This window comes from Gouania willdenowi, chromosome 3 (assembly GCF_900634775.1).
Source record: "Gouania willdenowi chromosome 3, fGouWil2.1, whole genome shotgun sequence".
Classification (NCBI taxonomy): Eukaryota; Metazoa; Chordata; class Actinopteri; order Blenniiformes; family Gobiesocidae; genus Gouania; species Gouania willdenowi.
This window is the reverse complement of record NC_041046.1, coordinates 6,550,297-6,564,302: the sequence shown is the minus strand read 5'-3', so window position 1 is coordinate 6,564,302 and position 14,006 is coordinate 6,550,297. Positions and strand designations below refer to the sequence as shown.

Genomic DNA, 14,006 nt, shown 5'->3' with positions numbered 1-14,006 from the left:
GAAAATAACAAGAGTGCCTTAGTTGTTGTTTTGTGTATTTTTGCTGTTGTATGTTTTTCTCTCATTTTTTGTTGTTTTATGTATATTTGATGTTGTTTAGTGTGCTTTTCTGTAATTTTTGTATATATTTGTGTATATTTGTTGTTGCGCTTTTCTGTAATTTTTGTATGTTTTTGTTATTATTTCATGTATTGTTGTTTTGTGTGTTTTCAGGGTCATTTTGCACATTTTTGCATAGTTTTCTGTCATTCTGTATAGTTTTTTTGTTTGATGTGTTACGAGTTTTCTTTTTGTCATTTTGTGACTTTTTGGAGTAAAACTGCTCGTTAACTTTGGAGGCGACAAAATTAGACAGACATGTGGCTCAATGGAACATAACTGTACATTGTCTTGTGTGGAGGATAAGGAACATGTGGGATTTGCAGAAACACATCCTGCACCATGTGTTGTTTAAAAACTCAACAGGGTAGGTTTTCCACATGACTGTGACTTACTGTTCCCAGAAGACACTGAGACTCCTGAATGGCACCGTAGCATCCAAGGAATCCCACCACCATCATCACTGCTCCCACGGCGATCAGGATGTGGACGCCTGTGCAACAAAGAAACAAAGAGAGTTCAAGTCTGGACCTACAACAGCAGAGGTGTGATCAATTTTAAATGAACAGAATGCTTTAGCTCTGGTTTTCCCACACATTGGCCTCCCGTTCACGTTCACATGCATGCAGTAGGATCTGATAACCAGCAGGGGGCCACATTTGTAGGAAAGCAGACGAAGTGAATCACTTCCAGCTTGAGACAATTTTGTTAAGTGTTTTCCTGCAAAGCTCCTCCTTTATGACTTAACACACTGTCCTTCACCCACTCAGTGTGTTTTCTGATGGGACTGCAGTGGGTGGATGTGCCAGTAGCACAAAGAAGATAAAGAGTGAGAAGTCTTCCTTTGAAGACTTAACAGTCGCACGCAATGAACAGCCTTCAGAGATCTTCGTCAGTCTTGTGTTTTAACACATGATGTATTCCTGCATCCTGAGAACAAATAATGTCTAATATGTGCTCAGTTCCTGCAGTGTATGAAAACCTGTTTAAACATAAATGACTACATTACTAAATTACATAACTAGTGATGCAGAACGTGTCACTAGTGCTACTACTAGTACTCAGAGAGCTGGATTTGGTTCTATTCCCTCCTACTTTATTTTCATTAGATCCACTAGTACTACCAGTGAATGTTTTGGCTTTACTAATACTACTAATGAGAAGATTTTGAGTGTACTTGTAGTATTAAAATGTAGTTTTACGAGTAAAAAGTTTTGGAGCATTAGTGTGAACAGACCTTACTCATATCACAAAACTGTCTACTAGTAAAATTATGTGTTACTAGTAGTACTAGTAGACTTCAAATATGTTACTAGTAAAAACTCAAAGTGATGCAGCGGAATGTAGCGAAACGCGACATGGCCGCATTTCCATTACTCCTTAATACGTACAAAATCTAAATAGCCCAATAAAGACTGGCAATGGAAACAGCTGAATTTCACAAAAACATTAAAATATCTCTAAAAAGTTTTTAAGCTTTCATTCAGAGGTTCTTTAGACATTTCGATGCTAAAATATGTTGCAAAAGCTCAATGGAAACACTTTTTATGTAATTACACGTCACAGGATGTGACGCACCTGGTTACATGACCAATTCTTTCTGAGAAAACATGGCGCGGTACGTGTGGACAGAAGAGGAAACCCAGATATTTCTTAGCGTTATACTTAAAAATGATTAGTGCTACATTAGAAGTGAAACAACAAAGGAATACGGAGTTTTATACGGAGGTTTGGAGCACCCATCTTACTGCAACAAAGTCTCGCGGGATGAGATTTCACAGGAGTTACGAGGCTCCTAAACAACCGTCAATGGAAACACGTTCAAAGCGCAATTATACTTTGTCAAAACTTTAGAAATATCGCTTTTATTTAGCGAAAAACTGTAAAAGAAACAGCTATAGTTTGAGAGGGAGATGTTCTGTAAGCATGTGTGAATGCTGGAGATGCTTCATGACATGATGTAAAGCAGTGATTCCCAACCAGGGATGTATTTATTTATCAATCCATAGTTAACAAACAGCATTACTATGCAGTTTATTAGGGGTGTCGCGGTCCAACTTTTTCACTTCTGATACAATACCGATTGGCCGATACCGATATTGATCCAATGTCAGCATGAATTATACATACTTTTATTAGAAAAGGCTTGAACAAGTGACATTACTCAAAGAATGGAAAGCAACAGCAAGTATGAGAAAAATTGATACAACATGCGAAAAAAAATAAACACGAAAAAGTTGCGGTAAACATCTTCACACCGATGTGAAGAAAAAAGTGGAAATGTTTCTCCCTCCAGTTACTTATGAGGCTTTCTGCCTTTGTCTCCTCAGTGATAAGTTGGGTTAAAGTGTTGATTCATGTCTATGGAGGGAGGCTTTTGAAAGCGTTTGATCACAGGGAATGTGTGCACAGGTGTGTGAGAGTGAGATCATTATGGTGTGTCTGTCTATCTCGTGTTCTGTCTCCGTTTCTGTGTCTGTGTCGCTCAGAAGGTGTGTGTGTGTGTGTGTGTTAGTTATTGTGTGTTTGTAGTTAAGTTCCACTTCGTCAGTGGGCAGGTGTTTCTGTCCTTCAGCTTCCGTCTAAGCGCAGTTGTCATCAGGGGTATGTTTAAGTTTTTTTGGCCTGTGAGTGAACTAATTTTAAACATGCTTGAAATGTAAAGTTTAAAAACAATGTAGGCCTTTAGATATTAAAATGGGTGTTTTAAAATGTATAAACTATTTAAAATGCACACTAAAGTTAAAACTTTGGGGCGGAACTTTGAAACTTTGAACCCTGCTCCAAATCATTAGAAAATGTGTTTACTGGCTACAGCTGGCAACAGCTGAACAGCCTGAAAAATTGGGCCCAAGACTGAAGGAAAATGGTGAAAAAACCGCAGGGAGGCCCTTCAGAACCCAATTCGGGTTTGGAAGAGGTCAAGGAGATGATACGCGAGGGTCTACAAAACCTGCCGAGATAAAGTCGTTGGAAAAGACGCTGGAAAACTCACTGGAAAACCTACAAAGCGAAGCAAAGGTACTGAAAGAAAAGAATGAAAGAAATGCTGAAGAGATAAAATTGTTGAACGCCAGGGTTGAAGAGTTGGAACAAAAGGAAAGAGAGAAAGATGTCATCATCACAGGCCTAAAGATAAAACCCAGGAGTTACGCGAGTGACGAAGAAACAAAATCGATTGAACAACAGGTCATTGACTACCTGGAGTCGAAGGACATTGTCCTGAACCCTGACAACATCAACTCCTGCCATCTCCTGCCAAAGAAAAATGATAACAGAGCTGTAAAAATAACCTTCACGAATAAGAAATTCAAAGGACAACTACTGAAGCAAGGAAGAAAGCTGAAGGAAACGAAGGTTTTTATTAATGAAAGCCTGACAAAAAAAAATGCAAGCATCGCATGGAAGGCACGCCAAATAAAAAAGGGAGGAAAGATTCTAAAAACGTGGACAAGGAACTGCAGGATTTACATCACACCACTGGGAGAAGAGAACGGAAAACCAATCCTCATCAAAACGATGGAAGACTTGGTAAAATACGAAGGATCCACCTAAACAACAACATTACTGATGGTAATCATGGATATGGACCCAGATCTATATAAACACTGAACTCAGACTGTGATTATTTTATGGAGACTGAATTAAATGCGGAAACCAAGAGTAAAAAAGGTCTGTCATTTATTCATTTCAATTGCTAGGTGGTGGGGTGATTAAGGATTACATTAAATTTAAATTCAGTGTTTATTGTCATATGTGCAGTTAGAAACACGTTTTCCTGTACAATGAAATTACTACCTTGCTTATGAACTAAGATATAATACAATGAAATTACTACCTTGCTTATGAACTAAGATATAATAATGTGTTTATACAAGTTAAATCTAACAGTGGAAAATACAACACTGCCAATAGAACTAACAACAGCTGGATTAACCTTGATGTAGAGACAAAACAAGCTGCAAACTTGTGTGTCCAAAAGAGACATTCCCGAGTGGTGACATTATGGATGAAAAGGGAAAAACCTTCCAAACACCTTCGAAAGAGGAACTATTCTTGAACTGGAGGAATGCTAACAACGTATGGCAGGGAACAAGGCCAACACAAACAACGATAGAGAGAAGGAGGAATAAAAAATTAAAAAAAATAATAAAAAAAGACAACACTGACTACAGATGAGAATACACAAAAAAGGACTGTTCAGAACAACTCAAGAATGTTTGACCAGAGAGACATGTAAACCCATGTAAATTTGCGATGGTAAAACAGGGGACGGGACGGGACCCAGATAAGCAAACTGCTTTTCTCGTCTCCTTTTTCGGCATGTACAAAAAAAAAAAAAAAAAAAAAAAAAAAATGTAAAAAAAAAAAGTGAATGTAACCATGTCGGAAATAAACTGAATAAATAAAAAATAAAAATAAATAAAAAATAAATAAATAACAACCAGTTTCCTAAAAAAAACAAACAAACAAACAAACAAAAAACTCGACATATATTGTCAACCCGATATATAATATAATATAGGGATATATGGCTTTGGTCATTAGCCCAGCACTACCTTTAGAATAATCAGGACAATAATGCTAAGTCCTGGAATAAAAAAAAAAAAGCGTTATTGAAGTAAAAAAAAAAAAAGTGTTATACTGTATTTGGTGATCCTTTTGAATTTTAACGCAAAACTTTCAGCAGGGTCGCTCTAAACCCCTCTGGTGGGAGGGAGGCTAGGGATGTGCTCACAGCCTTATTTTACACCTTTGCTGATCCCTTTAATTGTTAAAATGACAAAAGAGGTCAAATGAACTCACTACCTCCAATTTTAAAATATTGCGTCACGGACACAAAAGCACCTCAGTTGTATTTATCAATACGATCCTCACAGAACATTTGTGCAGTAACTACATTTGCTAGCCTGGCGAAGCCACACCCGCTTCCTTACTTTTTGTAAGAAAGGTGATGCTGCCGTTTCTGCCCACTTCCTTGATCCAGAGTAGATCGAGCCAATAAGAGCTGAACCGGAAAAAACTTCATATCCCATGCGCCAAGCGGTATCAAAACAAACACGTTCAAAACTGAGCTCTGCTCTGTTTTAAAAGACCTAGATATATTGTTGAAACCACAACAAGAAGAGGCTTTAAAACCATAAGTCTGTACCGTTCTACACGCTGTTTTTGTCTGCTGGCTCCGTTTAGGGAAAAAGAACTACGCTTGTTGCTCTATTGTCATTAGGTCTACTCACCGTTTGATAGGTTACTCTGCGCGTGTTTTTTCCGTACCGCTCAGCCACCAGAACTTAAACGATGGTGAGTGATTCCAGACTAATCGCCTATATGAATAATACAAGGAAATTAGGATGGATTCCAGGCTATACATTTGCATCTCAGTTCTGAGTTTGCACCCCTGCTTGCATCTGCCCCCTGCCCATAGCAACAGGTTAGACAAGGAGATTGGACGGTAATCTACCTTAATAGAGACGTCTGTAATGTCTGCCATTAGAAAAATAAATACAGCATTTACTCATTTACTCAGACAAAAACCAGATTCTTGAGCCAGGCTCTTACTGGCATTGATGTGAATAAGCAGTGGAACATGTGACCACAGCTTTGTTTCACTGGTTTCAGCGAAGCAGAAACCAGCTAGCAGAGCAGCTGTTGACGTTCAGCTCATAGACTGTAAAAAGAATGGATGGGACAAGCCCCCGGGGAAGTGAAGTTTAGAGCTCCCCCTGCTGACTGGCTGCAGTATAGGTCATAAACCCTGCATCCTCAATGAAAATAGATGGGCTGTGGGTCAAACTGTAAAGTTAAAATACTCTTCACATAATTTTTTTTCAAACCTAAACTCTGCTGTGATCATTAGTTATTATCACCCTACAATGTGTTCAAGTGCTGATTTTTCTGTGAAGTTTATTTTAAAAAAGTTATTTGACGTTGATTGACAGCCACGGAACAGCTACAGTGCGCGCCCACTGGTTCAGCCTTCGGATAATTACTTGTGCTTGTCAGCTCAGACATGATTTGATTATAGACCACTAACTGCTGCTGTACTTGGTGCACCTACCCCGACCCTCCTCTGCTCACTGAGCCTCATTTAGAAATCAATATGTTGGCAAAGTGCCCTCATGTCTCTTCTATTGCAGCTCTCTCTCACACACACACACACACGCACACACACACACACCTCAATCTCTCGGGCTTGGGCCCTATCTGTCCTCTATGTAATGCCTTCCTCATGCCGAATTATGTCCTCCAGCCGTTCCATTTGGTTAAATGTCTTTTCCTGTGTCTTTATTTAATTTTCTCATGGGTTCCCTTCCATTACGCTCCGTCCACTTCCATCCATCAGCTCGTACATCTCACTGGTTCAGTTGGCAGAGGAGCCTTTGGAGAGTGTGAGATGTTATAAGAACAGCTCATATTTCAAAGCAACGCATATTTTAAACCACACATGCAAAACTTGTATTACAGTGGGAGCCACAAAAATGTGTTCGTCTGATCTGAGGGACACATCGTCTATGTGATTCTGTCATTTTGTGTATTTTTTTGTTGTTATTTTGTTTATTTTTCTGTAATAAACTGTCGTTCTGTTGTCTATATATATTTTTGTTGTCCTTTTGCATATATTTTGTCATTTTCTTGACCTTGTGAGTATTTGTCTGGACTTTTGCTGTCATTTTATGTGTTTTTGTTGACATTTTGTGTATTTTTGCTGATATTTTGTGCATTTCTTTACCCATTTTGTGAGTTTACTATCAAAGCTGCACATGGGCATGCTGTTCATTTGAGGATTAAACAGGGATTGATTACATTTTGTAATCTTGGTATTCAGATTAAGAGTTTTTAAGGGTATTTGCTGCCATTTAAAAACACACACACACACACACACACACACACACACACACACACACACACACACACACACACACACACACACACATATATGTAATGGTACAGTTTTCATAGACAAAAGAAAAAAATCTGTTTGGTAGGGTTTTATGGTATGACATAAGAAGCTTAGCGATTCGTTAACAACATTAAACCCAACCTTCACAGTTCTCTTGTGTTGTGCCAGGAGGCAGTTTGTGTTATAGCATCCTTAGCTGAATTTTTTATGAAAACCACAGAAGAAAGAACCCAGCAGCAGGCACTACCATATATAGAAGTCATTTGGAAAGAGTGATGTGTGGTTTGTGTTAAGCTACAAACAGTGACTCCTCAAGCCCTGAATCGACAATGATCTCCAAAGAGCATAAAAAAATTAAATTGTCTTTAAAAATACAATAAATAATTAAAATAATAATTTCTTCATCAACGTGTAAAAAAAAAGCGGTTGCGGTAAAAATGTGTTAACACAGCAGTTTTTGTTGTTGAATCATTCAGATAGTTGAAGCTTTTTTGTGCTCCATCCGTTACTCATTGTTTTGGATTAAATAATGAAACAATAATAATTATATTACCTTTTTTTTCCTTTTCCTTCAGCCTATTTGACTGCACTATAGATAGTTTGGGTTTTAACATTGGGAAAGATTTTTCCTTGTCTTGCAGAACATTTCAGCTTTCTCAGGAAATCCCAGGCCTTCCGCACTGCCAGTAAATCTTATTAGATTCATCTGTGTTGGAAAAGAAATACATCTGTCTGCCTCTTTCTGTGTGTCTTTAGCTAGTACACGGACAACTTATCATTAAAAATACGTGAACAAAGTAGTAGAAATTCCACCCACAAGTGTGAAGCTAATGAAACGAACCTTCCATTCTTTGCACATCCATCCGACCTTTGTTTATCATACAATGAACCCTTCCTGTAAAGAGCTCTGGCTTTGATCGCAGATCCCGCGATAATTCCTTTGAGAGGTCCAAATGGTCTGTCTACAGTCTGTGGTCCTGGCTTTTAGTTGAGGTGTGGGACACACATTTAACCTGGCAGTACACAGACCTACTTTTAAGTTTCAGTTCTTCTTCTTCGTTACTAAAACTAAATAACAGTCCCCTAATATATTTGGTAATTAGACACTAGACCAAAACTCATATGTCGAGATGTTTTCTCAAAATGGCGATAAACAATATAAATCAATAATTTTAATTCAAATGAAGTCTGACCAAAAAGACAATTCAGGGTTAAGTTTGCTGATGCAAAAATGCCACACAGGTACATTTATTAACAAACAATTTATGCTACTTTTGGCTTTTTCTCCTATAAAGGACAGCTTGTGTGAGTGAGTTCTTAGTGGAAGGTCAGGGTTATTACAACGCATTCAGAAATCCATGTGAGTGTGGTTTTAATGCTGTTCTGAAAAGTAGCGAAAGCAGCCACTCCTAAAAAAAGTGTTTTCAAACAAAATAAACTATAATAAATATATATATCAATATAGGCGATGCTGTAATTTTCTATATCGATGGTGATTATTTCCTTGATATGTTCCATACTTTTGTTATTTGTGATGAGCTTTAGTCTACTGACACCATGGCTCCTCTACTCCTGCATCCACTACTCATTAAATGTTAAATTCCTGTTCTCCAGAGAAAAGCTCAACAGATGCCAGACACAGCGTTGCCACAGAGCGTAGAGCCTTTTAGTGATAGAGCAGTTACCCACAGCCTCATTACTCAGACCTTTTTAACCACCTGAGCCTCTGATGTCGGGAGAGAGGAGTAATAACCGATTTTATGTAGCACTTGTACGCATGACCACAATGGAAATGGATACTGCAGATTGCTTTATAGATAAGTCTCATGCACAGCAGAAAGGAATGACAGCTCTGTTGGTGATTTTCTGTGACTCGGTGGAGCATTTGGACTTCAAAACAAAGTTAGACATCTAAATTTAATACAAAATTGATTGTTAAACAACTAGAATCAATCTAATGGTTTTCAGTATGTAATAGATATCAGTATGTATGTGGTTATAACTGATACTGAATTGCAGTTTGAGAAAGTAATATGTGGAGTTCCACAAGGCTCAGTCTTGGCACCAAAATAATTTACACTTTATATAAATTGTGTTTTTTCTATATCATCCATACTGAAATGTATTGAGTTTGCAGATGATACAAATTTATTTTGTACTGGTAAATACATATTTGAGTTGTTGCAAAAGAACTGGAAAAAGAACTAAATTAAGAAATGGTTTGATTACAATAAGTTATCTTTGAATGAAAATAAAACAGAGTTTATCATTTTTAGGTAATAGAAATGTTGAAAATGCAAAACAATATCTAAATGGTGTGGCAATAGAAAGATATTATGATACAAAATTTGTAGGTGTTGTAACTTGCACTGGAAACCCCATTATGAGTATATTATAAGTAAATTGTAAAAGTCTATAAGTATACTATATAAAACTAGATAATCATAATTTTTTAATATCTAGAAGTCAGAGATGTATTTCTGTTGTGGGTGTAACTTTATTGAATGGTCTAAGCCAGTGGTTCCCAATCTTTTTTGTCTCATGTACCCCCTTCATATCATTACTACCCTCTCCATAATTTCATATGATTATTCATTTGTGGAACAGCAGTCTCTCCTAAACACTAAAACTTTTTTTTAAAATACCAATGCAACTTTTATGTGATTACTTCAATAGTACTGTAAGTTGATAAGATCTCCTATTAAAATCGAAGCCAATTATTGTCTCTTATTGACAGAACTGTGATAAAATGGCCTCTATGACATAAAATAATCCTGTTTGTCACAATTGGTGAAAGGAAAGTCTAAAGTTTCAACATGACAGATAGCTTCCTCAGATGGTTCCTAATTTAGGTGATGATGATGATGATGATGATGATGATGATGATGCATTACAGACTGGAAGCGTTGAAGTGTTGGTCAGGTCAACAGAGGCTTGTAGCTGCTGCTCTGGTGTAGACTAGAGGCAATAGCTCCACACTGAGCAGTTCCTCCCTGTGATGAGACTGATTACAAGCTTGGAAAATTCCACTCTGCTAAAGTCGAGCTGACTTCACTTCCCTTTAAGAAATGTTCCACTATTTCAAAAGTTAACCTCATCCAGTGTGGGTGCTTTCAGCCTTCAGCAAGAAGGATTTATACAAACAGATGCTAACTTCAGGATGGTGCAAACCAGTCGAATGCATTAAAACAGTGTTGTTCAACCTTGGGGCCGTGACCCCATGTGGGGTCGCCTGAAATTCCAATGGGGTTGCCTGAAATGTCCAGAATTATATATATTTTAATTATTAATCTTTTTGAAATTAAAACCACATCTTCTTGAACTGTATTGTATACTTTCACTTTCTCAAATATGAATCTAGTTTTTCAAAATTCCATATAAAAATATCCAAGCTGGTGCATCTCGTTACTTTGTGCGCTAATCCTGGCTACTCGTAAAACACAGCTTAACAAACATGATCAAAGCCTCTGGGGTCGACAACCACTGCTTTAAAATCAGGCTGAATATTTTGAGCAGGAACAAGTCATTTCAGATAGAAAACAATAGTCTTCTGTAGTTTATTATCACTCTACCATTGGGACACTACAGTCAATAGACAATGAGTCTTTCAGTCACTTAAATAAGAAAAAAAAAGAAGTTACCCTTTCTACAGAAAATCCAGATAATATTTCAGATGTTTGAAATGCTTCTTATTTAATTCCAAGCTAACGTTTGAGTTCTTCAGACTAATAATCAGTGAAATGAAATGGACAGAAACCAGAGTTTTATTTTTGTTAAAAGGCCTGCGTTGAGCGTAGGGGGGATCCTGGTGTTTTGTGTGCCTGTGTGTGTGAAACTGTGACGGAAAAAAGAGAGGCAGATGTCGGAAAAAAGGGCAGAGCAGACTGAAAGAGAAGGCGGGAAGGAGGGAAAACGGAGAGCGAACACTAACCACAACCAGATGGGAAATAAGGGGAGCAACAGGGGAAGGAAAAGAACCCCTCAGACAGAGAAAAAAAGGGGTGTGGCCAGCGAGGAGGAGGGAGGGCCAGTGAGGATTTTTTTCCGATACCAACAAGGTTTTTTTTTTCTGCCCTTCTCAGGAATGAGAGGGAGGTTTTATGTAATGGCTGCGATGTAGAGAAAGTCCCAGTGTCAGTGGTCTGTGATGTTTCAATAACTACTGCTATGAACCCATGGAGCTCCACAAAGCACTGGTTCAGATAAGGACTCCAACACTTGTGAGTCTGTTCCATGTTTTTTTTCTCCTTCAGTAGTACATCATCATAAAGCATTGTTCCCACAGACTACAGGAAATGACTCCAGCAGCTTATTTGAATCATGTGATGCGTCGTATCGCTCATAAGTAGCTGACCTGGGTGAGGCCAGGGCAGCTCCCGGCGCTTTAACACACACATGCAAAGTGCTTGAGAAGCCTCAGATAGTGCTGCTGGGTCGGCTCACTTCACTCTTATGGCAGGAAGTTGACGTGAATGCCGCAGCTTTCCATCAATTTAGCCTCGACGTCGACATGATTTTTCAAACCCTGTACCGCTCGTTTCCTGCACCTTTAAAATATTGATGTGAGTATAGTAAAAGATAAATGGACTCCACGTTTATAGCACTTTACACCGTTGTCACATTCACTTATTCACACACACACAACTTGGAGTTCAGTGTCAACTAATGGTGGGTGATATATCGAATATACTCAATATATCGCGGCTTGTTCCGCCGAGATGTATGAAAAAACTATATCGTGACCATCGAGTACAAATTGTCACATAAATGCTTTGCTGTCGGCTGGGATTCTTTCACTCTCCTGACGCTCCTCACACACCAAGCTGCGCACTCCCCCGCCAATCCACAAAACTCTCCCACACGCATGAGTATTTGTGTATGAGGAGAGATGGGACAAAAGTGAAGAACCCAAGACGAGTTTGAAAGTCACGGGACGTTAATGGAAAATGGTGATGACAACTTGGTTCCAAAGAAAAACGGAGCAGGAAGGGCCCGGCGACAAAGGTGGCTTTACAGCCCGTGGTCCGCGCTTGAGAGCGCTTGACGTCGCGTCATTTACATTGATTTTGAATGTACTCTCGTCACCAGAGTCGCTTTCCGTGTGAACGCATCTTAAGTGGTACATCGCAGGAATTATTATAAAAGAAAAGAGAGGAAAAGAAAGAAAGGAAGTAAAAAAAGGAACAACGTGGTTCCATTGCTTCAGAAGTTATATGTACCCTTTATTTGTTTTTTCAGTTGTTATTATTGATTTGTCTTGTTTTTATTTAATTTTATTTAAAAAAGAATAAAAGGTTTGCCATGTGAATGACATTAATTCTGGTCCTGATTTTGTTGATGCTCATGAATAGGTGCAACAACCTATTGTTTGTTAGTTTTTTACTTAACAGAGAAAATCTTATGTTGTGAGGTTGTTGGTAAAACTGTGAGCTTTCTTTTTCTCTTTTTTTAAATAAAGAACATCTACCTAAAGCTTTGTATACAAGAACAGAAAAATAACCTTAGCCAGTCAAAGGAACACACTGTAAGTCTTGTTCTCATGGTAGAGATAGAACAAGAACTAAGTTTTCTGTTCTCATCAAATATGTAGAAGCCTTAACTGAGATACTATTGATTTTATAATATATTCCCAACACCCAACAAATAGATCTACTTATTTGAGTCATTCATATTTAATAGAACCCTATCATATCTATTAATTGCAATCAAATACGGTAAAGCACATAATGTTTATCAAAACTAATTCAATTTAGATTTAAAAAGTGATTTCTTGTCACATTCCAGTAACAAGCATTTTGCAATACTAAACTCAGGATTATTTGGTTGGTCAGAATAAAATGAAAATACACAAATGATAAATCCTCTATTGAGATTGAAACCTACAAAAATCATCATATTTTAATCATCAAAAGGATGGTAGAGCTGGTTTAGCTTTAGATTGTTAGGGCCTCAGGTTTTCAGTGATTGTGGAAAACGGACGGAAAATACAGAATTCACTTCCCAACAATATTGGTTTTTTTTGTTTTTGTTTTTTTACAGAAAATAAAGTGAAATGTCAATATGACAATGTATATAGCTGACATGCATGCTTTTGTAAAATATGTAAATGAAAAATGTATCTGTAAACAGGAGGTCAGAAGGATGATAATATCAATTCTCACACAAAATCTAACATAATATGATGTGATAGGATGGACATTCTGAAATTGAAATATCTATAAGACACGGACTAAACCCTCACCCACATGTTATGGACAATATCGTACATTTACACCATCATTTTCTCTGTGAAATGGGTCTAATTCTAGCTTTAGCAAGTGTTGCAAACGGATGGATGTAAAATCTCAGCACTAGCTTGTTTTTGCACATTTCTGCTGTGTATAATTCTAAAGTAATGACAATGGCTAACTCTATTAATCATATTCAGCTATTATGGCTCGACTGACATGGAGATGACACAGAAAAGGGTAAACTCTGAAAATAAAAAAATGAGGCTCTAGATTCTATAGATCTATGAATCAGACCATTTGGGAACACAGTGCTTGTTCATCTCTTTGTGCAGCGTTACTCAAACATACACATATTATTTTAAATCCCTACATTTTCTGCCAAAAATGACAAAGGCTCCTTTTGTTCAACTGTGCTTTTTGGAAAGGTGTTTTATTGTGCTGGAAATTCTTAGAGACGTGTTTGAAAATGCCGAATCATGGCATGAAGCACAAAAACCACTGCTATAAACACCCAGATCCATGAGATGACTCACTCATCCCAGATTCTGTCTAAATAGTGACTCGGGCACAGCAGAAACCAGCCAATATGTTATAGGGGTGCTCGTCCAAAACACAACATAAACTGACATATACCCAATAAGTACACAGAGATATGGGTCATATCTCTGCAAGCAACTATAAGGTGAGTTTTGTATAATTGGTAAAATATCTAAAATAAAAAGAAAATATCGGTAGTTCTGTAAGATTATCCATATGTTTACTCAACAATGTTAGTA

At 37.7% G+C, this 14,006-nt stretch overlaps 1 protein-coding gene across 1 annotated transcript in view; it reads right to left on the bottom strand.

The window, feature by feature from the left end:
* The window catches only part of LOC114458012 (CD81 protein-like), a 41,014-nt gene that overhangs the window by 8,035 nt on the left and 18,973 nt on the right, over nucleotides 1–14,006 (bottom strand). The window contains exon 3 of the mRNA XM_028440247.1: nucleotides 495–592. Coding sequence (XP_028296048.1) covers nucleotides 495–592 — 98 coding nt within the window. The remainder of the gene's footprint in view (nucleotides 1–494; nucleotides 593–14,006) is intronic.